Below are 22,892 nucleotides of genomic sequence, written 5' to 3' on the forward strand. Positions count from 1 at the left end.
GTTCAATGATTTTTGCAGGGAACGGTAACAAGGAGATTGGTCTATAATTCTTTAGACATTCCGGGTCCAGGGAAGGTTTTTTTAAAAGCGGGGATACGAGGGCCTGTTTTCAGGATGCAGGAACAGTGTCACTAGCCAGCGATTGATTACAGATCCTACAGAGGGTAGGAAATAGTTCATCTCCATAGTCTTTCCAAATTTTATGAGGAATAGGGACCAGGGGTGATCCCGATGAAATACCCCGAGCCAGCCTGCCGAGGTCCTCCTCCGTAATGGGGGGAAACTCCAAGAGTATATCAGCAGGCTGCCAACCAGGGCACCCATCCCCATCCTCTGCACCCCCATCCCCTTGACTAATGGAGCAGGTCGAGTCGGAAGTGGTACTAAGATCATAAATAATGGCATACATTTTTTTCCTTGAAAAACAAAGCCAGGTTATCGCAAAGAGCCTGCGTAGGGGGAGTCGACTTTTTAGAACAGTCAGGACTAGTTAGACCGTTCAGAATCTGAAAAATGCTCTTAGAGCTGTTTGCCACAGTACAAATCGTGGAGCATAAGTAGTCAGCTTTGGATTCATGAATCAGGGCTTTATATTCGGCAAGTTTGGCTTTCCAGAGCAGTCTGCTAGAGTCTGAATAGCCTTGCCTCCATTTCCTTTCGGCCTGTTTACAGGCTAGTTTTAAAGCCCTTAAAGAATCATTAAACCAAGGAGCCGATCCTCTGCCCTTGTACCTGCATTTTTTTAGCGGGGCAAGAGAGTCTACCCTCGTGGTAATCCTAAAACACAGTGAAGCGTAGTTCTCATCAACCTGATAATCTGGGGAAAAACTGTCTCCAACCTTAAATACTGCATCAGTAGTTCTCAACCGCCCAAGGGCTTTCCAGTCCCTACACATAAATTCAGTGGTAGCACCTTGTACCTGTGTTCGGGCCCCACTGTTTTTAAGATAAAATTTGAGAAGGAAATGATCATTCCAATCCATGGGCAGAATTTCACTCAGATACACTAGCTGTGGGACCGAGAAAATCAAATCAAGCCGATGTCCTGCCCTGTGAGTGGCTCCCATAACATATTGGTGGAGACCAATACTTTCACAGGAGTGGAGAAGGTTGAGCAGCCCCGCATCCAAGGAGCCATTCAACCACAAATTAAAATCTCCTAGGACTATCAGTTTATTGTGGGAGGCAGCCATATTGGTAATGGTAGTAAGCAACGACTGTTGTTGCTGGATACTAAAGGTCCCGGGCGGTCTATAACAAATGATCCCCGTGAAAATAGCCCCAGAGGGACTATTAATAGATAGGCCAAGTACCTCAGCACCAATAACCGGGTCCATGTCAATGGTCTCAATATGCCAGGAAGCCCTGTAAATGACCCCCACCCCACCACCACGTCCTTTAGGTCTAGGGAGGTGAAGAATTTTATATTCATGCGGGCAGGCCCAACCCAGTTCGATCTCACAATCAAGGTGAGTCCAGGTCTCGGTGATGAATAGGGCATCTAACTGATGCGAATCCACCAGTAATTGAATTTCCTCTGTGTGCTTGGGCAAGGACCTAACATTGAGAAGTCCACAGGATAACAGACCCCCAGTTACAAAATCACTCAGTGGAAGAGCAGACTCCGCGAAAGAGAGATGTCCCTTGTGCGCATGCTCACCCAAGTTTAGCAGGGTCTCTCGGGAGTAGAATAAGGGGGCCACACCCGAAAGGGGGGTACTCCCGCTGGTGAAAAGAGCAGCATAACTGGCACTGGGCGCGGCATTGGCGCGGACGGGCGCAGACGGGCTTGCCTTTGGCGTGCCTTCGGCGCGCCATCGGCACGCCCGCCGCACGTTCGCCCCAGTGTCGTTATATGGAGCCCACTCACCAATCACTAGACCGCGAGTGAGGGCTACCCTCAAAATGGCGGGTCCGCTCGCACGGACGAACCTGGCCACAGTAAGTAGAATGCAGAAGCAGGGTCGCTCAGGTTCCGACGATGTTAAAAACACAATAAACACAGTAAAAAGTTGTTATACACTTTTTTAAAATACCTTTAAAAGGAAAATATCGCCGCTAGTGAAAGGCAGGCAACCGTGCTGGCAGAGCCCTACCACACACACGTCACCACCTCGGGAGCCAATAGAATTGATTGTGTGCTCGCCCCAGTGTCGTTATATGGAGCCTGCTCACCAACCACTAGACCGCGAGTGAGGGCTACCCTCAAAATGGCGGGTCCGCTCGCACGGGCGAACCTGGCCACAGTAAGTAGAATGCAGAAGCAGGGTCGCTCAGGTTCCGACGATGTTAAAAACACAATAAACACAGTAAAAAGTTGTTATTCACTTTTTAAAAATACCTTTAAAAGGAAAATATCGCCGCTAGTGAAAGGCAGGCAACCGTGCTGGCAGAGCCCTACCACACACACGTCACCACCTCGGGAGCCAATAGAATGACCTGTTGTATCTCTCTGTGGGGCTTTGGCAAAACCACTCATTGCCATTGGCTGTTAGCTGCTGCATTAGAAAATGGTGGTTTATGATTGGTCTATTACTACAATTGTCCCTCCTTTTTGTGGCTCCTTCCTCCCATGGCGAGTTCACTAATGGTTTCCTTTGGTTGACCCGCGAGAGGAGGTAGTGCCTGGTTTTGTTAATTTAGCTACTTCGGTATCCTCTTTTTAATGAACATTTATCTTAGGTTTTTTAACTTCAGTGAAGTCACAGCCAGTAATTCCAGCATGGCTAAAGACCATGTGACATTTCCTGTGATGCCACCAGGGTTAATGGTGAAATTATGTCACATCTTGTGATGTCACTGAGGGTCAAGGAGCATGTGCTATCACTTCCACTGCCCAAGCATTTTAGTAAATCAATGTATACATTACATAGAACAATACTGTCCTGGATCTTGTGCATAGCTTATGTTTTATAGTTAGATTGCTTTCTTCCATTTATAATAAAAGACCAAATTAACACCTTCACGGTCAGAATGCTTTTCTCTGAGAATTGTGATCGAAGTATTAAATACATTTTCCAGGGATTTATTTTACGTTCTTCCACAGTGATGTGTAGTGAAGAAATGCTACAGCAGCATCCAATTGTGTAGCATTAGTGCCCTCTAGTGGTCAGAATACAAATCGCTTCTAAAGTGTAGCAAAATTATTTTCTGTTGAGGATGAAAATAAATGGAGAGACAACAACTCTGCGTGCTGCTGGCACTGATGCGATAATGAGAACTTGGGGCAATGCATTCCAACGTAAACATAGGTGCCCACCCAGAACAGGACAGCATTGTAGGAAGATGATGCTGTCCTCAGAACAGTGAGCAAATCAGAAATGTCTCAGAGAACTGAGCCATAGGTTTGTTAGAGCTGTCACCTTTCTCAAAAATAAATATCAGCCATTTGATTACATTTTGCTGCTGTTGTGAATGGGTCAAAAGCTAGTAGGTGAAAAATAATGAGTCTAAAATCTGCAGTATTCTTTTTAGGTCTGGTCTAGGCATTGCATGCTCAGTCTCTTCGAGACATGATGCTGGATCTACTCGGTGGGCTTACAGTTGCCCATCTCTTTTTTATTTGTTTGTTCACGTGTCCTTTCCAAAAGCTTGCTTGTACCTATGTTTTTTGTCCCTTTTTTGGTGTCTTGCTCCCTTCCACAGAGCCGTGGTCTATTACTTGTATCCATTCACTTTTGTCAATTTCTGTTTATGTATGCACACTCTTTTTAGGTCGAGCATTAGCACTGACCTGTTGTATCTCTCTATGGGGCTTTGGCAAACCCACCCATTGCCAATGGCTGTTAGCTGCTGGCTTTCAAAAATGCTAGCTTCTTATTGATCCATTACTGCAATTGTCCCTCCTTTGTGTGGCTCCCTCCTCCCATTGGCGATTGCACTAATAGCATTGGCCGCCCCCAAAGGGGGCCTCAAGGGCCGGCGCCTTAACGGCTGCCGAGGCCCACAAGGAACAAAACCGGTTGGCGCAGGTTAGCACCACCAGGAATGGCCGAGCGGCGAAGAGTGCCCGAGGCCCTTCCCCTCCCCAAGAACAAAGGGAAGGGGGAAGAGGGATATAAGGCGCGCTCCCCTGGGCAGCTCACCTTTTTCATTAGGGAGCTGGGGGAGCGGCACCAACAAATTTTGAGTCCCACCCACCCACACCTACAACAGCAGCGTCGCAGTGCTGACAGGGACGAAAAGAACTAAGGGTGCAACAAGTGGCGTTGGAGACACACCGAGCAGAGAGTGGAAGGAAGGCCACTCACTTTTGGAGGCCTCACAGCTGAGTGAAGCGGTCTAACAAGAAGGGGTAGGAAATGGACACGGCACTCGCAGCCCAGTCCCCGCCGGACGGCAGGGCACAAAAGAGTCCAACATGGTAGCGAGCTGAGGGCTAACTCCAGGAAGAGACTACCCGCAAGCAAGGAGACCCCAAAGAGAGCGCAAATCCAACCAAATGGGGCGGAAACAAAAGGTTATTGGTTTGGTTATGGAGACACACCGACAGGGCGGTGTGGAGAAGGAGGGCCACTCACTCTCAGATGCCTCACGGCTGGGTGAGTACGCCTGACGAAGAATTGGGGTAGCAAACGGAGACGGCACTCGCAGCCCAGCCCTGGCAGACGGCAGGGCGCAGGAGAGACTAGCAAGGTAGTGAGTTGGGCCTGGCTCCGGGAAAAGGCTACCTCCCACACGCAAAGGGGCGTGGAAAGCAACAAAGAACAATCTACAAGCTGTCAGGGTGATTTACGACGCTAGGATACGCCAATGACAAACCTGTGATTTATGGTCAGCCGATGATTATGGCTGATGATTGAATGCAGAATGATTTGTGATAACAAAATGATGACAGTTTTGTGACCAAATGATTTATGATAGCCCGATGATTTATAACCATGATTTATGGCGACAGATTTGCGACGAGCAGGCAGAGCGATTTATCACAGCAAGATGATGACCGCTTTGTGACAGAATGATTTATGATACCCGATGATTTATGACCCACGATTTATGACGTCCGAATGACACTGAACGATAACCAATTATGATAATGTATGATAATGATTTATGACCCCGGCCTGAGAAGGTACCCAGGAGAGTTGTACAAATATGGCGTATGTCATGACTAATAAAACTGCGGCCAACAACCACCACAAAAACAATGTCTGTTGGCTGTGTGTAGTTATACATGTACACGGGTATAGTACAGTTCCAGGAATGGGGCAGTGCAGCTGTTATGGTTTCTTTTGGTTGTCCAGCGGGAGGAAGCTATGCCTGCTTTTGTTTTTGGTACTTCCCCAGAGTCGCTCCTCGCCACTCGCCCTCTGATCGTCAGGGTTCCTCCTAGTCGTCTCAACGTCGCAGTTCCTGCTGGGTACATATCTTTTTTTGTTTTATCTGCATTCCTGCCATTGTCTTAGTGACGAACGTCATGTATTTTTTATTTTTTAAAGGCAGTTTTACCTCTGCAGAGACTCAAACCCGGTTCCCCGGGTCTGAAGTTCACAGCTCTCTCTCTCTCCTTCCTGCTGTTTTACTTTTGCTACTTAATCCTTCTCATTGCCCTTCACTGTCACTTATTATCCTCGTGTAGTCCTCTCCCTCCACCATCACCTCGTAATGCAGAGCACTGGGATTTATTAAGACAGTCGCACTGCAGGCCCGGTAAATTCTCGCCACCTTCCCTGCACTAGAGCGGACGAGGCACCAGTTAAACGATTACATAAACTGGAATAGGATTTGGTGGTACATTTCCACATTGCCTTGTGTGCACCATTCGTAAACATGCTGTAAACATGCTGTGCTTTAAGGTTTGGTCTTCTTATCGAAATGATCCTGTGCCCCACGCTCCATCACTGCTTGTTATTATTAATCCTTCGGTGCCTCTCCCTGTCACTTTTTTTAATTTTAATTTTTTAATTTTTATATATTGTATACAATCACAGATACTGCTGCAGGGTTGACCACAGCCGGCAAAGATCATTAGTACAGTAATGAGCATTTTCCTGTCTCAGCTCAATGCCCAATCCATGGACACCGTGCTTTATCTTTCACACACGCTTGCTCGTTAGCCCCACCCCTACTGCTCCACTCTCCTTCCAGGCCACTCACCCCCCCTGTTGCTTCCTTCTACTTCCATTTGTACACCGAATTTGAGAAATGCAGATGTGAGTTGGCGCAGTCTAGAGTGGCAGCAGTGTTGGCATGTTCCTTGGCAGCACATGCACTGCTGGGGCACTGCACCCCCTCCACCCCTCTGGCTGTCACCCATTCTCAGAGATACCGTCGAGGCAGAGCCCATGGGGAGCTGAGCCTCGCTTGTAACAGAAACGCGAGGGTTGCATACACCCACCCCCATCTAAAGACCAACTACCTGTGTTGTATTCATTTCATTATTTGTCATGATGCGTTGTGTGGCCTGCGACTTTTGCTGAGGGTCTTGTCTTAGAGCCCCCAAGGTTGACAGGAGACCGCGGTGTATTTCTGAGGTACGTTTATTCATTAGGTTACCACAGCCTTGGTATGCGCCCTGCCCCTTGCCCTCTCGGTCCTGGACTGTCCAGCCCCGCTCCCCTGACCGGAAGTGGTGTCCGGTGTTCCCCCTCCCACACTCCTAACCCGGGGTCCTAGTGCCCACTGCCTAAGGCACGACATCTCCCTCCTTGTTGCAAAACAAAACATTTCTGTGATACTGCCTATTGTCACTGACAGAGAAATAAAGAGAGAGAGAGAGAGAGCGAGAGAGAGAGAGAGATTCTCAAGGTGAACCTCTTCACATTACATCTCTTCGATCAGTCTCAGGTCTCTTGCATTCCCTTCTCTGCCGTGTCTCTCCGTTGTCCATTTGTGCACTTTCGTCCTGTCGAGTTTCCTCCAGCACTGGTGTCTGCTTTTCTTCTTCTTTGACCTTCAATCCCTTGAAGTGCGAGCTGTTTCTTGTGATGTGATAGCGCCCTGCTGATGCTGTTATCATGGGCCCTCTTACTTCTGTCACTGTCAGCGGATTCTTTGAGAACGGGCTGTCTGACTTCCTCAGCTGTCTTTGCCACACTACCACTGTGTCTCCTTCTTTTAGTTGCGCCGTAATGGCATGCCTCCTTGCATCGGCGTACGCTTTCATTTTCGCTTTTGCTTCTTCGTCCTTGGCGGCGATGCTGCCTCGCTCTTTTGCTGCTGTCTCTTCCATCTGCGGTATCCTTTTCCTGCTCACGCGGCCTAGCACTAGCTCCACGGGGCATCGCCCTGTGAAGCTGTGAGGAGTGTTTCTGTAGTCCCTTAGTATCTGACACAGGGCCTGCCCTATCGATATCTGTGTCAGCTTTGCTTGTTGGCCAGCCTTCTTTATCGATCCCATGAAACTTTCTGTCATGCCATTTGCCTGTGGCCACAGCGGTGTTATTTTCCGGTGGCGGATCCCAAAGTAGTCCATGAATTTTTTGAACTCCTCTCCTGAGAAAGGCGGACCATTGTCAGTCTTTAACGCTTGTGGGGAGCCCCATGCTGCGAAAACATCATCCATGACTGGCAGCGTCGCGTTTGCTGATGTTGACGCCACTTGCCGTACGATGGGAAATCTGGAAAATTCGTCTATTATTACTAGCAGGTAGTTTCCTGTCTCCAGGGGCCCATAGAAATCCGCTGCCAATTTGGTCCACACTGCATTCGGAATCTTTGACAACTGTAGCGGTTCCGGCTTGGTCGGCTGTCCTGTCACTTGACAGACGTGGCATTGTGCGACTGGGGCTTCTACCATGTTGTCTAATTCCGGGAACCACACCTTTTCCCGTAGCATTTTCTTTGTTGCGACCATGCCTCGGTGTGATTCATGCGCTAGGTCCACCGTCTGTTTCCTCAGTGCTCTGGGCATCACGATTCTTGTTCCTTTCATCATTATTCAATTTTTGGTCTCTGAGAGCTCTTCATGGATCTTTTTGAACGCCAACATTTCTTCTTTGATCACTCCTTTTTCCAGGGTGCTGTTATTGTTAACATGCCTCCACCTCTGTTGTCTTGTCACCGTCTTGATCGCTTGCATTGTTGGATCCCGTTTCGTTTCCTGTTCCAATTCTTCAATCTTTATCGATGCCGGAGTGTTATGTTTTAGTACAAAGTTCAAGTATTCTTCTGCCTTTGATGTTGCCTCAAGTGCGTGCGGCAGAGGGTGTCTTGACATGTAGTCCACCGGGTTGTGCTCTTTTCCTGGTTTGTGTATGATCTTGAAGTTGTAGTCCATGAGTCTTATTCCCCACCTCTCTATTCTCTATTCGTGGTGGTATTTTTGCATTGGGGTTTCCATAGATCATTACCAGTGCCTGGTGATCTGTTATTATTGTGAATGGTTTCCCATATATGAACATGTGGTAGTGCTCACATGCCCATACTTCTGCCAGACTCTCTTTCTGCGGCTGAGAATATGCCCTCTCGATGTCAGACAGGCTCTTGCTTCCATATGCTACTATGCACCTTGGTGACTCTTTGCCTGGTCTGTGTTGTGCTAGTATCGCTCCCAACCCCACTGGGCTGGCGTCTACCGTCAATTCTGTGTAAAGTAGCGGATCAAAGTATGCAAGGTGGTCTACTGCTGTCACTGCTTGTCTGATCGCTTCAAATGCTTTGCTGCATTCTTCTGTCCACATGAAGGTCTGGCCTTGTTTAGTTAGTTCCTTCAGTGGTGTGCTCACTGTGGCAAAGTCCTTGATGTATCTTGCGCAGTAGCTACCAAGGCCGAGGAACGACCTCACTTCTGCGACATCACTTGGATGTTTTGCTTTTTCTAGCGTGTCTACTTTGCTGCGATCTGGTCGCATCCCTTTCTTGGAGAAAATGTGCCCAAAGAATACCAATTCGTCCCGCCCCAGTTCGCACTTGTCCTCGTTTAGCGTCACCCCTGCTTGTTCTAGCTGGGAGCATATGTCCCGCAGTGCTTTGTTATGTTCATCATCTGACTTGACGAACACCAGAATTCTCCTGCTCACGCAAACCAGGGTGGGCTCCTGGTCTCGCTGTTCGGATCAGTTGGGCACTCGACGCACGTGTGCTCGTTTCCCTTCGTCGCCAGTTGTCATGTCTTAGAGCCCCCTAGGATGACAGGAGACCGCAGTGTATTTCTGAGGTACGTTTATTCATTAGGTTACCACAGCCTTGGTATGCGCCCTGCCCCTTGCCCTCTCGGTCCTGGACTGTCCAGCCCCGCTCCCCTGACCAGAAGTGGTGTCCGGTGTTCCCCCTCCCACACTCCTAACCTGGGGTCCTAGTGCCCACTGTCTAAGGCATGACACTGAGGCTGACGTGAAGGAGGTCTCATCTGTGCTAGTCAAGGATGCTCTCAAGTTTAAGGGGCAGACGTTGTGCTTCTCACTCCTGAATGTCAAAACAATGTGATTTCTTGTCCCTTCCTTGTTGCTCCCCCTCCCTCCAGCCTCTCGTCCCTCCTCTGCTTCTCTCCCTCCAGGCCTCTCGTCCCTCCCCGCTCCCTCAAGGCCTCTCGTTGTTCCTCATTGCTCGCCTCTCCCTCCAGGCTTCTTGTCCCTCCCTTGTTGCACCCCTCTCCATCTAGGCTTCTCGTCCTCCCATGCTGCTCTCTTCTCCCTCCAGGCCTCTAGTCTCTCACCTCTCCCTCCAGGCTTCTCGCCCTGCCGTTGCTCCCATCTACCTCTGCTTAATTTGAGCTGGTGTTAGCAGCACCCACGATAATGTGCTGCATGGATAAATACTTGTATGGTCTCAAAGTGAGACTCACTGCATTGCAAATGCTTGTTTTGGTGTGCTGCCCCCTCTTGCACTAAAGCTGGCCCCACCCCCTTCTCAGCTACTGGGCGCCTTCATAGCGACCTTGTCGGAGTCTTGTTTTCAGGTCTTTTTCGTTTTTCTGCTTGGAAAATGAAACTTAGGGTAGGGTGTGGTTGAAGAGGGTGCTGTGTGGAGAACTAATGGTTGTCATTGAAAATAACCAATCTGAATCAGTGTGTTTTTTATGGCTGCCGAGTAATTTGTTTCCATGACAAAATGTAGGCACTCCTAAAACCCCACACACAAAAATGCACAGATCCTTCCTTTGTGATCAGGATCAGATTGTGTGCAAACCGCTCTCCTGTGTTCTCAGGTGAACCGGCCCCCGCTTCAGTAGTCTCTTCCGGAAAGACCCAGAAAACAAGGGAAGACAGACACATGGAATTCTGACGTGAAGACATTGTCCCTTTGATTTGCATTGAACTCGCACCTGGCCTCCGTGCGGTGCCTCAAGGCGTTAAGAACCAGTCCTGGCCTGGGCTTACTGCTCATTATTACAAGGCAAACAGTGGCTGTTTAATACATTAGAGCAAACACTCAATCCACATCAAACAAAGTGCTTAGAAAATGCTTGGTGATACTGTAAGCCAGCTCAGTGGGTTAACAGCGGGCTCATCTATGCATAATATGCAAATCAGAGGATTCAACCCGTAGCATAGTTAGTGTATCATGAGGTCTAGTGGGCTCGAAAAAACACCTTCTGTAAACCCCACACACACATACTGGTCCGTGGGGGGAGGAGGATGCTATTTGTATTGATCAAATAATGTTATAAAGGCATGGCAGTAAACCAGGGGGTGCAGAAACATTTGGAATTGCCATTAAGTAGGCGATTACCCCATTGTGCATCACAAACATTATTCATTGAGAGCGAAAAGAGAAGCCCTCTGGGCATTTTGTAATAAACAAAATATGGCATGTGAGTGGTTTCTGCCAACAAAGGCCAACAGGTGAAAACATGATCGTAGGCACAGGGTGTCGTTGTGGTTGACATCTAGAGTGGAACGTTTGAGCACTGGAGCAGGAACTATAGACACTATTCTCCTTGCATCCTCCCTCCCTACCGTTGGTGTCTGTGGGGTGAGTAGTCCAAGGGGGAATTCTGAAAGTGGCAGGCCGCCTTGAGACTACCCTCTGAATTGGTCGTCCTCCTCGTTTGTTGCAATCAACGACTGTCTGTGTCTCCAATTTCACAAAAATGGAGGAGAGAATCAAGAGACAGCCTCCTCATACCCCTCCATCTCACTCGCTAAGCCAATCCTGGGGCCGCTCCTGCTGTTACAGCGCCGCCAGGATTGGCTGGGGCAGGGACCTCACCACTTATTTCATAGAATGGAGGATGTGCCTAGGAATCGCCCTCAGTAATGGGTAGGTGGAGGCGCCTTTAGTGCACATGTCCGGCTGGCTGGAGAAAAGGCTGCCGTCCAACCCGACATGCGCATATGTGCACATGAGCACATGAGCTGGCTGACTTCCTAATATCAGAGTCTGTAGTGACTGTCATATATAAGCGAACACTAAGAGATGGTGGACGGAGCGCTGACAATTTTCAGACTCCCACCCACAGTTACAGATCTGGGTTGAATCCATCATCGTTCTTTAGCTCACTTTGCCACCCCAGTTCAGACCCAGCCATATGCAAATCAGTCGACCATGTCCCTCATGGGAATAGTCCAGTCCGCACTACCAAGCCAGGTCTTCCCTGGACTGGAAAAAAGCATCCTGGGACCGGTTTCGGGGTAACACCCCTCATCAGCCAAGCGAGCTTAAATTCAGTGGCAAAGTGAGCAAGTCACCCACGTCTGGGCATAACCTGCCAACTGAGGGCAAACAAAGCAAACACAAGGAGATGATTGACGGAGCTCTAAAACTTTTCAGACTCTCACCTCCAGTCAGAGATCTGGGTCGAATCCATCATCATTCTGTAGCTCACTTTGCCACCCCAGTTCAGACCCAGCCATATGCAAATCAGTCTTGTCCCTGTCCATCATGGGAAAAGTCCAGACCAAAATGCCAAGCCAGGTCTTCCCTGGACTGAAAACAAGCATCCTGGGACCAGTTTCGGAATAACACCCCTCATCAGCCAGGCTAGCTTGAATCCAATGGCAAAGTGAGCAAGGGACCCACATCTGGGCATACCCCCCCCCCCAACTTAGGGTGAACAAAGCAAACACAAGGAAATGATGGACGGAGCACTGAAACCTTTCAGACACTCACCCCTAGCCACAGATCTCAGTTGAACCATCATCATTCTTTAGCTCCTTTGCCACCCCAGTTCAGACCCAGCCATATACATATCAGTCTTGACCCTATCCCTCATGGGAACAGTCCAGCCTGAACTGCCAAGCCAGGTCTTCCCTGGACCGGAAACAAGCATCCTGAGACCAGTTTAGGGGTCACACCCCTCATCAGCTGGGCTATCTTGAATCCAGTGGCTAAGTGAGCAAGGGACCCACGTCTGGGCATTCCCTGCCAACTTAGGGTGAACAAAGCAAACACAAGAAGTTGATGAATGGAGCGCTGAAACTTTTCAAACACTCACCCCCAGTCACAGATCTGGGTTGAATTCATCATCGTTTTTAGCTCACTTTACCACCCCAGTCCTGACTAAGCCATTTGTAAATTAGTCTTGACCCTGTCCCTCATGGGAACAGTAAAGCCCAAACTGCCAAGCCTGGTCTTCCTGGATCGGAAACAAGCCCCCTGGGACCGGTTCTGGGGTAACGCCCCTAATCAGCCAACTAACTTGAATCCAGTGGCAAAGTGAGCAAGGGACCCACGTCTGGCCATACCATTCCAACTTAGGGTGAACAGAGCAAAAACAAGGAAATAATGGACGGAGCGATGAAACTTTTCAGACACTCACCCAAGTCACAAATCTGGGTTGCATCCATCATGGTTTTTGAGCTCAAATATAAGCCCCAACCCCTCAGGCCACTTCCACAGACTGCAGTGCCGTGGCTGAAGTTTTCAAAATCTAGTTGTTTTTTCATTGTTAGCCAGTGAAATACAGATATGACATACTTGCAAGCAATTGGGGGGAGGGGGCAAAATATAAGTGGGGCAATGCCCCCAAGGCCTAAGAGATGCACACTCCTGCCAGCAAATATTGAGCCAGATTCAAGCTAGCCCCAGTACATATGCTGAATTTGTCCCAGTGTAATTTGCAGACCCGGACACATTTGGCAGCGCCTGCCTGTTGTCTGCTTTCAATTGGAATAGCAACCTGCAGGTTGCTAGCTGAGTTCAGAGTAAGACCCCATTTAAATGACCAGCAGCCCTTCTACTGTTTGAGTATTACCCTGGCAGAGACCTGGCTGGTGCGAAAACCTAGATACCAATGAAATGGAGGGGAAAGAAAGGCACACCCCTTGTTATGACTTCGCAAGTACTTCTGAGAAACTATGATTTGGAGGAAGTTTTTTGACTATGTTCAACCTCTGTATGTAAGAGATATACATGCTTTGTATGAATGTCAGATGTAGCTATCTGTATGACTAATGACCATTTAAATGCCACTTACTCGTTTGTTTTTAATTTAATTTCTTTTATAGTAGGTTGTCAATGTGCTTTAAGTCACACACATGCACATCTACACACTATCCAGAGACAATAAATCATGCAAGTCTATAAATCAATGTACAAGAAATGTTACTTAAGACAATGAGGGTTACAAGATTTAGGAGTCACATATCATCCATACTAGTAGGCATTATTTGATAAGCATGCAGGGTGTGAAAAAATCCTAAGTCAGGATTTACTACTTACTACAGCAGTTGGGGTTGTCTGTGCTAATTAGAGTTTGTTAGTACCCAAAAGAAACTCTTTGGAGCAACCTTAGTTTAATGAAGTATTGATAAAATTTAAGGCTGCAACCCCATGCCATGCAGTTTGCATGCAGCTCATTGATGCCAGCGCACAGCTCACTGTCTAGGATTGCAAATTATGAACTGCAATTAACGTACCCTTGACCCATCCAGGTAGGTCGCTCCCCCTCCGCACAGCACCGCCTGTGCCCGTTCTCTCCTTCGCTGTCCCCGTGTCTCTCTGTCCGGTTTTTCCTTATGCTCCCCTCGCGGCCCCCGTGTCTCTCTGCCCATTTTGCCTTCTGTTGCTTAGCTAGCACTACATTTCTGTGACCTTTCTGCCCTTTCTTGGGACCTTTCTGCCTCTGTGCCACTCATTTCCCCCCGTTTTTTTGTGACCTTTCAGCCCTTTCTTGTGAGCTTTCTGCCTCTGTGCCACTCATTTCCCCCCGTTTTTTTGTGACCTTTCAGCCCTTTCTTGTGAGCTTTCTGCCTCTGTGCCACTCGTTTCCCCCTGTTTTTTGTGACCTTTTTGCCCTTTCTTGGGACCTTTCTGCCTCCTGTGCCACTCGTTCCCCCATCTTTTGTGACCTTTCTGCCCTTTCTTGTGAGCTTTCTGCCTCTGTGCCGCTCGTTTCCCCCCATTTTTTGTGACCTTTCTGCCCTTTCTTGGGACCTTTCTGCCTCCTGTGCCACTCGTTCGCCCCGTCTTTTGTGACCTTTCTACTCTTTCTTGTGACCTTTCTGCCTCTGTGCCACTCGTTTCCCCCCTTTTTTTGTGACCTTTCTGCCCTTTCTTGTGACCTTTCTGCCTCTGTGCCACTCGTTTCCCACAGTTTTTTGTGACCTTTTCTGCCCTTTCGTGCCTCTGTGCCACTCGTTTCCCCCGTTTTTGTGACCTTTCTGCGCTTTTTTGTGACCTTTGACCCTGCTCGCAGGCAGATCGCCCCCACGCCGCTGCTCGTCACCTGACTGCCTGGTTCCTGCCTCCCTTCTGCCTCCTTGTTTCCTGGGTTTTTCCCTCCCCTCTGCCCTGTGAGCCAGTTCCGCCTGCCCCCGGCTGCTCCCGATCCGGCCCTTTCCCGCCACTGCTTCCCTGCAGCCCCGCCCCCCCTGCACACCCATTTGCCTCCCCGCTCCCGCCTCCCAGCTGCTCCTTCCCCCAAAGCCACATCATATGGCGGCCGCGCGCAGCGCGCGCAGCGCTGGCGTACCAAAGGCGCGCCTAAGACAAGCCCGTCTGCGCCTGGACCGCACCCAGCGCCAGAACTCCTGGACCCCGCAAACGCCACAACACCAGAATCCACTACGATGCCAACACCCTCCACGTACTCAATACCAGCCGAAACCACCCCTGCTTCCAGGCCGCCCCGAAATGGACCCACGGACCCTTCTCCTGTCACACCTGCAGCTTCACCTGCGACGGAACCACCAAACCTCCAAGGACTGGACCCAACCACCTCCGCTGCATACTCCTCAACACCCGCTCCGTACGCAAACACGCCGTCGAGCTCTGGGATCTGCTCGACACCTCCGCCCCAGATGTGGCCTTCCTGACCAAGACCTGGTGGAACGACTCCTCGGCGCCTGACATCGCCATAGCCATCCCAGACGGCTACAAGATCACCCGCAGGGATCGCGCCAACGGAATCGGAGGAGGACTAGCCATCGTCCACAAGTCCACCCTCAAGGTCACCACCCACGCAGACGACACCCTCAACACCGCCGAACACCTGCACTTCCGGATCCACAACGACCCCAATACCACCCTCAGAGGAACACTCATCTACAGACCCCCCGGACCCCGGGTTCAGTTCAGCGACTCCATCGCCGACCTCGCCAGCACCCACGCACTCGCCTCCACGGACTACATCCTCCTCGGGGACCTGAACTTCCACCTCGAGAACAACAACAACGCCAACTCCGCCACCCTGATCAACAACCTCGCCAACCTCGGCCTCAGACAACTTGTCACCGCACCCACCCACGCCCCCGGCCACACGCTGGATCCCGTCTTCTCCACAGGCTCCCACGTCACCTTTGACCACACCACCGAACTCCATTGGACCGACCACTGCTGCATCCATTTCACCTTCAAGAAACCAACCACGCACCACTGCACTCAACAGCTGCCTCGCCGCTGCTGGAGCAAAGTCACCGAAGACCAGCTGATCACCTCCCACACCAAGAACCCACCCACCGACCCCACCAACCCAGACGCCGCATCCCGAAACCTCAGACAGTGGATCGACGACTGCGCCAACACCCTCGCCCCGCTCAAGAAACCCTCCAACAGCCATGCCAACAAGAGAGCCACCTGGTTCACCGTCGAGCTCCAGACCTCTAAACGCGCATGCCGGAAACTGGAGAAGACATGGAATCACGAACGCACACCGGACAACCACGCAGCCCACAATGACGCCACCCGCAGACACCGCCACCTCATCAGATTAGCCAAGAGATCCTCCTTCAAAGACCGCTTGGATAACAATACACACGACAGCAAATAGCTCTTTAGCATCGTAAAGGAACTCTCCAACCCCAGCCCCAACGCCAACGACATCCCGCCCTCACAAGACCTGTGCGACTCACTAGCCATCTTTTTCCACCGCAAGATCGCTGAAATCTATAGACAGCTTCAACACCACGACCGCCCCGACTACGCCAGACTCCACCTCCCCTGTGAACACCGCCAGCACCAACCGCCTGACCTCCTGGTCCAACATGACTACGAGACACGCAAGGTCATGAACTCCATCCACTCAGGATCTCCGTCTGACCCGTGCCCACACCACTTATTCAACAAAGCAGACGCTGCCATCGCACCCCAACTACGGAAGGTCATCAACATCTCTTCGAAACAGCGACATTCCCAGAAAGCTGGAAGCACGCTGAAATCAACGCCCTCCTCAAGAAGCCCAAAGCGGACCCCAAGGACCTCAAGAACTTGAGGCCCATCTCTCTGCTCCCGTTCCCGGCAAAGGTCATCGAGAAAATCGTCAACATGCAACTGGCCCGCCACCTGGAAGACAACATCTTGGGCCCGTCCCAGTCCGGATTCAGACGAAACTACAGCACCGAGACAGCCCTCGTCGCTGCCACAGACGACATCAGGCGCCAACTAGACAACGGCGAAACATCAGCCCTCATCCTCCTGGACCTGTCAGCCGCCTTCGACGCGGTCTGCCATCGCACTCTAAAGACACGTCTCCTAGAAGCTGGAATCCAAGAGAAGGCTCTTGACTGGACCACGTCCTTCCTCTCCGGCAGAACCCAGGGCGTCCGCCTCCCACCCTTCCGATCCAAAGCCACCGACATCATCTGCGGTGCCCCCCAGGGCTCATCCCTCAGCCCAACGCTGTTCAATGTCGTAGTCGGGTGAGTGTATCGTAGCAATAAGTAGGCCAAACTGTAGGTTTAAAATCGCAATTAAAGTTACCAGTGACGGGCGGGTACTGCCGTCAAAGTATGGGTCCACGTGGCAAGAGCTGCAGCCAGCGTGGATCGGTGCAGAGTCATCGACCTGTTTACCGGGTGCGGAAAACGTACGCGGGTACTGCTTTGACGGCAGTACCCGCCCGTCACTGGTAACTTTAATTGCGATTTTAAACCTACAGTTTGGCCTACTTATTGCTACGATACACTCACCCGACTAGGACCGGGTTGGAAATATCACCGGTCCCCCGATATCGCCCAGTACAGCCTTTTTTCAGCCCTGAGGAGTCACGGGTTACCACCCTTTTGTGAAGAAACATGTGTCGGCTGGTTTTATGTTCTTTGGATCTCCTCTGCAAGGAGAACCACGTTCATCTATAAAGCACAAAGAAAAACTGATTCTTGTGAACGAACTTATTTCTTGCAACACCTATGTGTACTCCATAAAGAACTTCTTGCGTGTGCTCTAGTCCTTGTTTGTAAAAGATTTGTTGAGGGGGTTCCCACCCCGCTCTTGTACAGGGGTTTTTGGTTTTCCCTTGTTCTAGTAGCACCGCCCTTTAGTATTCATTCCCTCTACACCCAACCGCAACTTGATGAGCGCCAGATTTTTCTGAATACTCCAAAACCTTTTCGCTGAACTTGCGCTGTTCAATGTCTACATGGCCCCCCTCGCACACGTGGCCCACCATCACGACCTCAACGTCATCTCCTACGCTGACGACACCCAGCTCATCCTCTCCCTCACCAAGGACCCACACACCACCAAAACCAACCTCCACGAGGGAATGAAGGCCGTCGCCGACTGGATGAGGAGCAGCCATCTGAAGCTGAACTTGGACAAGATGGAAGTCCTCATCCTCTGACCCACCCCTCAGCCTGGGACGACTCCTTGTGGCCGACCACACTGGGAACAGCACCAAGACCCACCAACCATGCACGCAATCTAGGATTCATCCTCGACTCCTCCCTCTCCATGTCTAAGCAGGTCAACGCCGTCTCCTCCTCCTGCTACAACACCCTCCGCATGCTCCGCAGGATCTACAAGTGGATCCTGGCCGAAACAAGAAGAATGGTGACACAGGCCCTCGTCAGGAGCAGACTGGACTATGGCAACGCACTCTATGCAGGAATCCCAGCCAAGCACCTACGACGACTACAACACATCCAAAACGCCTCCGTCTGACTGATCGTCAACGTCCCCCACTGCAGCCACATCACCCCCCACCTGAGAGGCCTACACTGGCCCCCCGTCGACATGAGGATCACCTTCAAGCTCCTCACCTACGCACACAAAGCACTCCACAACGCCGGATCAGCCTACCTCAACAGCAGACTCAGCTTCCACACCCCCACCCGCCAGCTCCGCTCCACCAGCCTTGCCCTTGCCGCTGTCCCCCGCATCCAACGAACGACCTCCGATGACAGATCCTTCTCCTAACTCGCCGCCAAGACCTAGAACACCCTCCCTACCCACATACGGCAGACACAAGACCTTCTCGCCTTCAAAAGACTCCTCAAGACCTGGCTCTTCGAGCAGTAGCAGCACCCCCCTCTCCCCTCAGCGCCTTGGGACCCTCACGGGTAAGTAGCGCACTTTACAAGTACTCTGATTGATTGATTGATTGATTGATTGATTGATTGATACTGTTCCTATCGGTACTGGGCACAGAACGATCTCTACAGAAGTGTTTTTACCCAATATCACCTCTTTGTGTCCAATTAAGCAAACCAGAACAGATTTTCTGTCCCATTGTCCTTGTTGACAATTTTGTTGTAGCAGAGTTTTTAAAAACACAAATGTATTATTAGTTGACTGTCAGACTCCATTTTTCATGAATCTGCTCCCGTTCAATTTATGAAAAACTGAAGTAAACTTTTTCCATTTGCAGCCCTGCTTAGAGGTATATTTTAGAATCATAAATTGAATAGGTATTGGCTGTTGCATTTTGAACGGGAATCACCCTTGAACTTGGAAACATAGAAACAAAGCAATTTATAATGGATAATTGGATGTAATGTTTGTGGCTGAACTGCAGACTTTGTGGCTGGAGCTAGGTGGAAACCAAGGGCTTTTCAACTAGGTCAAATTGTGTGAGCCGAGGCAATTAGTATGGCACTATACCTCATTGTCCGTAACTGGAAGGTTTTGGAGCACAGGCAAGTAAGTTACAGGTGCCACCATGAGGCATGACTTGGTGCCCCCAAAACATCCATGCACCATATGACAGGCACCAAATGGTGCTTGGCACAAGGTACACGGATGTTTGAAAACATCATTTTTTTTTATTGTGCTGCCGCCCTTCTCCGGCCCAAGCAAGAGCTGCACTGGAAACAAGCATTGGCATAGCCAATAGGTCTTCGCTTTTTGGACCCTATAAGTATTTAGTTATGCAGCAGAATATCCTTGGTGCAACAACACCAACTGTTGCATGGCTAAACACTGCTTGTTATATTTTGGCCTTGCAAAAGTCCGTGCCGAGGGTTGACTGCTCGTGGGTCAGGCCCTGCAGCCCACCCTAAGCCACGTACAGGGGGTTGCCTGCCCTCATGGGGTCGGACGCAGGGCCTGGTCAGAGGCTGCTCATGGCCAAAAGCTGTGTACGGTGGCGGATTGGCTTTTTGGACGGTAATAAAATATTACTTTTCATTAAAAAAAACCTATTCAAATTCATTGAAAGAAACAACGGTTCAAATGACTTCGTAGTTAGGTGAAAAGGTCGTGTACTTAGGAGCAGGCGCGCTTTTGAAAGGTGGGCTGGGGGAGTTGATGGGCGGGGATTGTGGTATTTTACTTCTCATCCAGCCCTTTCTAGCACAATTTACTTTTGGTACTGCTTTAATTTTAGTGGTTAAACACTCTCAGCTAAGAGGTACATTATTTTCTTATGGTTCCATATTACATCAGAGGGGGGAGCTGTTGTTCTTGTGAATGAAGAATTGTTCGGTAGAGGCACTCGTCGTTCCGGTCTATTTGGTCTCTAAAATTTACAGTTTATTTCCACCCTAGTTCATGCCTTACGAAGCATGTACAGTTTGGTAAAAAGAAAAAACTCATTACATTTTAACTCTGTCCGAATGTTCTCGGTCTGCTTCCCCTACACAGAACTAAATCTACCCAATCCTCTGTTTAAATCGGGGACTGTCCGTTTCACAGCCAAAGTTTTTGGGTTACTGTCTCTAGGGATGAATTTGTTACATGAAGTCACCATCATCAGGCTTAAGGGTAAAAGGTGCCAAGTTAAAGTTTGATATCCTGATGCAATACATCTCTATTTAGGCAGGGGACCAGTTAGCCATAGCTGTTGCCCTTTAATTAGAAATAAGTACATTGGAATAAGTCAGCTGTATTACAGGCTCTAGAATTTTCTGCGAGATAGCCACAGGTGAGTTTACTAAGAAATACGTTTTCGAAAGTAAAGAATAAAAGTGTTCTTGGATCATGCCGCTGGCTGCCCCTAACATCTGCCGAAATGAACGCCGTATTATCTCATCAAGGCAGGCTTCTTGACTTTGGCAAACTTCTAATTTTTACCTATAAATCAGAATGTTCTCACTTGTTAGTATTTATTTTTAAGGCTTAAATCAAGGCTCGTAATGAGTACTACCAGTGGTCTCGCTCTGGAAACTGAAACAGTTTGTAATAGTTTTCCCTTTTTTCCAAACTCTCGAAATGAAGTTGAGTTTGGCGCTAGAAAGAGTTCTGTGGAGGAGGGTATTAATATAAAACAGAGAACATGACTGGCATTAACATTTCAAGTTCGTACTATAGCCACAGAAACATGTTATCTTTCTATACCCTTAAAAGAAGAAACTGTTAGGAAGGTCTACAAAAAAATAACAGCAATCCAACTCAAATGTGAAACTAGCATTGGCGAAACCAATTTAAGTCTGCATTTAGTGCAAACGCATAGAAACACAGGCAGGCACAAATGCAGTTTGCATGCATTAGCACATTGTGAACCAGCGCATCAACAAACTCGGCACACCTATTGCAAATACAGTTTAAAACTTTGTGGCGGAGCAAGTACAATTGTATTGAGTTATTGTTTCTGAGGTTCAAGTCTTCTTCGATAATGTCGAAACTTACTGCGCATGCCAAAAAACAGGCTTGAAAGGAACAGGCATGCCACGAGACCTCCTCTAAAACTGACGTGTTTCTTTTTCTTTCCTTGAACATTAAAGAGAAAAGATCTGCAGATTGAAAGGAGTATTTGCGTAAACAAACGTTTTTCAGACAAAATAGCAAATAAGTGAATCACCCCAGAGTATGATGGTTCCTTGCGCTAAAAGGAGGCAGCAGGGGGAAGGGCGAGAGGAGGGGCGTGTGAAAGCGTTTCACTTGCGAGAGCGAGCAGCACCAGGATCGATATTTGCTACCATATGGCGCAGAGCGCTCCCTGTAAGTGAATCACCACACGTGCACGCGTTGCTATTGAAAGCAATGAAAATGTGCACGTTTTTGGCTGAAAAGCCAATGCGATTGCAAAAGGTCTTTTTGCCTATGCGCTACGTAGGCGAGACTTGAAAATGATGTTTTCGACTGCCCATGGGGGGGGGGACGCAGGTGGATTCCATCCCACTACGGTGCCGGTTGGACGCTCATCCGACCAACGTCCTAATAGGCCCCTAAGTGTTGGTATATGCAGTGCAGATGCTGGGACACTGGAGTCTTTCATGTTGTCATGCAATTCCTTTTTTACAGTATTATTGTTTACGATTTTTTTTTTTATTGCATTACCATGTGACACCAGTTTCTTCTGCAAGATGTAACATTCTATTTGCCTTTTTGTCCTCTGAATGTTTACGAAATCTTCACTCTCCCAGGATCATGCCTTCCTGGACATGGGGAGGATGCAAATATTAGCACTCATGAACCTATCATTTTATTTCCCCTTTTCTCTCTGATGATAGACTTCGTACAAAAAACGTAGACGTATTTTCATGGCAAAAATTCTACAATGTGCAACCTCATCTATTTAATTGTCTTTTTTGTATCTCGCATCCTGGTATGCTGGCTCCAACCATGAAAATAAATATATCCGTACAGACCTGAGGATAGACTTTTGGACTTTGCATTTCTGTGTTCAGATACAACTGCCCATCGTTTGTCAAGTTCAATGACACATTTGGTAGCTAATGTTATAAAAGGAAATGACTTTTCGTGCATTTGAATAAATAACCACATAGGATGCCAGGCGGTGGCAGGAGGAGTCTGTCTCCTGCCTATCAACATCAGACAGACACTGCGCCTGGGATGATCCGTCGGATGTGTGTGTATGACTTTCTGATAGTGACGCTGCCATGGTGGGAAACGCCTCTGGGTAGGACGCACTCCTCAGTCAGTTTCCGACTCTCTGGGTCCCAGCACAACACTGTAGCAATGACCTCGTTTTTCTCGTCCCTCCCACCTGTGATGAAGAGCTTATTGCTGCATGCCGCAATCCCACAGCTGGCCCGCTCGTGGCTGAAATGTGTCACTAAGCACCACGTGTCTTCGATAGGGCTGTATGAGTAGAGAGCCTTCATTGCACCACCTGAAAAACAACACATGAAGAAGAAAGTCAGGAGCATCCTCCACTACAACCAATGCACACATTCACACTAATGCATTATCGAGCAAGGGATGCACTCGCCAAGGGCGTTCATCAGGTTATGATCAGTTAGGTTTATCTTTCTTTGATTTTGAGATCCTTGCTTTAGGCTCTAATAGATCCGTGCTTGACCGACTGCAGCGGGTTCAGAACGCGGCAGCACGTGCCATCTTCGCCCTCCCTAAATTCAGCCATGCCTCTAATCTCCTCCATTGCCTACATTGGCTGCCCCTCGAATAGGGTGTTTGCTTTAAGGCGCTCTGCTTCACGCACAAGATACTGA

The 22,892-nt window shown here is 49.2% G+C and overlaps 1 protein-coding gene across 2 annotated transcripts in view; it reads right to left on the bottom strand.

The window, feature by feature from the left end:
- Positions 1 to 22,892, bottom strand: part of KLHL6 (kelch like family member 6) — an 815,903-nt gene that overhangs the window by 34,329 nt on the left and 758,682 nt on the right. The window contains exon 7 of one of the 2 annotated variants that reach the window (XM_078665472.1): positions 21,736 to 22,552. The exons of the other annotated variant lie outside the window; for it this stretch is intronic. Within the exon in view, the coding sequence (XP_078521598.1) occupies positions 22,251 to 22,552 (302 nt within the window). The 3' untranslated portion in view covers positions 21,736 to 22,250. Of the gene's footprint in view, positions 1 to 21,735; positions 22,553 to 22,892 lie in introns of those variants that run through there. 2 annotated transcript variants of the gene reach the window in all.

Source organism: Lissotriton helveticus, chromosome 11, assembly GCF_964261635.1.
Source record: "Lissotriton helveticus chromosome 11, aLisHel1.1, whole genome shotgun sequence".
Classification (NCBI taxonomy): domain Eukaryota; kingdom Metazoa; phylum Chordata; class Amphibia; order Caudata; family Salamandridae; genus Lissotriton; species Lissotriton helveticus.